A 3,476-nucleotide genomic window follows, 5' to 3' on the forward strand; every position below is an offset into this window, starting at 1 on the left:
GCCCGGGGGGGGGAGCGGCGGGAACAAGACATTCCCTGCCCGGGGACGCGGGAGGGGAGGGAACCGGAGGGGAGTGGAGCGGAGCGCTCCCGAGCTGGGCGGGGCCCCTCCCGCTGCCCCCAGGGGCAGGCGAGCCAATCAGGCCACCCCGCCCCCTTCTTCTCCGGGACCCCATGACTCAGCGCTGGGAGCAGGGCGGAGGGGACTGGGATGGCTCTTTCCTTACAGGCCCAGTCCCCCCAGTCTTTCAAGCTTCCACCTTGCTTCCCCCCACCTACCCTTCGTTTGCCGCCCCCTTTGCATAATTCACTGCCAGGAAAAGGGAACAGAAACCAGGAAGGAGGGGTCTCGGAAGGGAGGGGCAGTCCTTCACCCCCTTACACAGCCAAAACCCCCAGGGGGCATGGGGGCGGGGCGAGGCTTTGGTCCCAAGCCCCCACCCCCTAGAAACCCGCATAGCCGAAGTGGGACCCCACAATCAGAAATACATTATTGCTTCTACTCCCCAGGAGCAGCTGGGGACAGGGACCCCACCTTTACAATAGAGCTGTAAATATATACATGTCATATGTTTCACGCCTTGGGGGGGTCACTCCGATCTGGGGAGCCTCTGCCCCAAACCCTTCTCAGCTTGGAGTTGGAATGAGGGCTCTGCGCCATCAAGTAGCCCTGACCCCAGTTGTCGGTCCCGCGTGCTCCCACTGCTTGGCATGGGTGACCCTGGCCTTGTGCTGCTCCAGCCTGGCCACTCTTCCCTCTTTAAGAGGACTCCATGGCACCTTCAGCCTGGGGTGTGGTGGGTGCTCCCTCCTCGTCGTCGTCATCAGGAGGCCCCGGGGTGGAGACCGGGGGCCCGGTTGGGGCTGACTGCTCCCAGAATCGAGCCAGAGAGAGGCGGAAGGAGTCCAGGTGGCCGTTGGAGAGGTCGAGACCAGCCGGGGAAGGGGTGGTGGCGGAGGGTGGTGGATAGTGGGGTGGCGCATCGTCCTTGCGGCGCCGCCGGGTGCGCACCTCCAGGCAGTTCTGGCCCTTGAGGTGGCGCTGCAGGTGGTCCTCCTTGGCGAAAGCCTTGTGGCACAGGTGGCACTCGTAGGGCCGGTCCCCCGTGTGCAGGTGCATGTGGTTCTTGAGGTCATAGCTGTGCAGGAAGCGGGCCGGGCAGTGCGGGCACGAGTAGGGGCGCTCTCCTGTGTGCTTCCGCATGTGGATCTTGAGCTTGTCGTTCCTGGTGTGGGCAGGGGTGAGGGCAAGGGACATGAGTTCAGGGTGGGCGCCCTTGCCCGTTCTCGCCATGCTCCCAGGCCTTGTTCCCTTCCTGTCCCTCACCATTTGTCTCCCCATTATTGCCCCAGGACACCTGTGCTGTTGTCCTCCGCTCTTGGCTGGGCCTTGGTACTGTCCCCTCCTCCACCTCCAGCACAGCCTTCATAGGCCCTGGGCCCCTCATGCCTCCTGTCCCCTGGTCTCCCTGTTCTTCTCAGGCCCTGGGCCCCTCATGCCTCCTGTCCCCTGGTCTCCCTATCCTGGTCTCTCCTCTCACTCCAGAAACCCACTGGCACCCTTGTCCAACCAGGACCTCCCCCCTCCACCTCAGGTCTCCTGAGGCCTCCCCTCCCCTCCTGGCCCCGCCGGCCTTTCCCCACTTGGTGCTCACCGTGTGAAGCGGACGCCGCAGACTTCGCAGGCAAAGGGCTTCTCGCCCGTGTGGGTTCGCATGTGGCGCGGCAGCTTGCCTGCTCCGTGGATGATCTTATGGCAGACCGGGCACTCCTGGGGCATCTGGGAGCGGCGTTTGCGCACCAGCTTGTCCTGGCCGTCCAAGCCCGGTGTTAGGGCATCCTGGTGCAGGGAGCTTAGATAGGCCATCAGGTCAGGATCAATGGCATCTTCATCCGAGCCTAGCTCCTCTGGAGACAGCGGAGGCCCACTGCCCTGTGCCAGGGCATAGGCAGGGGGGTAGACCAGCTCCTCCTCTTCTTCCTCCCCCTCATAGGCCTCATAGCTCAGAGGCCCCTCAGGAGGTGAGGCAGTCCCTGTGGGAGGGCTGTAGCTGTCCCCCAGCCCACTGCCCCCACTGCTGCCCCCTCTGCCCACCACTTCCTCCTCCTCATAGGTCAAGGGGTGTGTAGGCACCGAGGGCACCTCTGGTACTAGGTGGTTCGCCCGGGCCCCCTTGGTTTGCAGGAAAGCTTTGCGGGGCTTGCGGCTGCGGCGGGCGACAGGCCTAGGTGGTGGTGGCGGTGGCGGGAGGGGCACCTGTGGAGGGCTGTCTTCACCATTGTGAACTCCTGAGGCTGAGGCGGAGGCCGTGGCTGTGGGGAAGGCCTCCTGGTACTGGCGGGCTCGCTCACAGTCATCCTCGTCGGGGCTGGGGGCTTCTAGCCCGCTGCCCTGCAGAATCTCCATGCAGGCGGCGATGACGCACGGGATCTCCAGCAGCCGGGCCGCCTGCAGCACAGCCGGCATGTTGGCGCTGCTGGTAGTCAGGGTGGCTGTGTAGGCAAACTCCAGCAGGGCGCCCAGCGCCTCCGGCCCTACGAAGTCCAGCTCGCACACTCCGGCCCCTGCACCCCCGGCGGCCGGCCGGCCCTGTGGGTACGGTATTCCAGGCCCTGCGTCCGGATGGTGAGGTCGCAGAGGTGGCCTAGCTGGCGCTGCTCATTGAGGCAGCTCAGGAGCTCGCTGCTGTGGTCGGGGAACGGAATCCCAATCAGGTCATCCTCGGGGCTCCCCATCTTCTCCTGCAAGTCAGGTAGAGGAAGGTTAAGAGTGCTCAGCCCTACAAGAGGGCCTGGGGTAGGCGAGTGCTTAGCCCTGGGCAGGGGGGTCTGGCCCACACTTACTGAGGGGTAACTACACCGGACACTGCTAAGTACTTTATACCCACCACAGTGCCCACACCCTCTTAAGACTTATCAGCCATTCACAGAGAAGACTGGGGTCCACGCTGCTGAAAAGTCTTTTCGTGTGAAGGACAGAACTGGGTTCGGACCCAGGCAGCAGACCCAGTCCACGCACCAAACCACTGGACTTTGCTATTCTGCCTGGTTGAAGGCAGCAGCCCTGCCTTCCTGATCCGCTGCTGGAGAGCCATCTGCTCAGGAACACTGGGCTGGATGGAGATGGGGTGCCTGGGTCCCAGCCTGGGCTGCATGCAGAATCGGCTGAGGGTGCTGGGTGCTCTGGCAGCTGCCCTCTGTCATCTGCAAAGTGGGGTAGCGGTAGTTGTGGTGGAAGCCCCTCACAGCCCCAGGAGAGGCCGCTGAGTTCAGATTCACAGTGAGCCAGGTCTCTGAGGCGCCGCGACCAGGTGCCTCAGCTCCGGTTCTCGCTCCGGTTCTCTCACTAAAGCATTCAGTACACTGTAAACTGTGCAAACGAGGAAGCAGCTTCCAAAGCACCATCCTCTTCCTCCTCCTCTTCCTCCTCGCGCCCCTCCCCCAGCCGCAAAAAGTTCATCTCCCCCTCTAGACACC

General features: G+C 63.7%; 1 protein-coding gene across 1 annotated transcript; it reads right to left on the minus strand.

The window, feature by feature from the left end:
- Window positions 1-469: 469 nt before the first annotated feature.
- Window positions 470-3,430, minus strand: ZBTB7B (zinc finger and BTB domain containing 7B). Its single transcript, XM_027773793.1, is given in 4 exon segments — window positions 470-1,225; window positions 1,655-2,585; window positions 2,588-2,741; window positions 3,019-3,430. Coding segments are annotated over 3 exon segments (1,545 nt in total). The 5' UTR covers window positions 2,736-2,741; window positions 3,019-3,430; the 3' UTR covers window positions 470-759.
- Window positions 3,431-3,476: the final 46 nt, after the last annotated feature.

The sequence above is a fragment of the Tupaia chinensis genome, unplaced genomic scaffold (assembly GCF_000334495.1).
Source record: "Tupaia chinensis unplaced genomic scaffold, TupChi_1.0 Scaffold000374_1, whole genome shotgun sequence".
Lineage (NCBI taxonomy): Eukaryota > Metazoa > Chordata > Mammalia > Scandentia > Tupaiidae > Tupaia > Tupaia belangeri.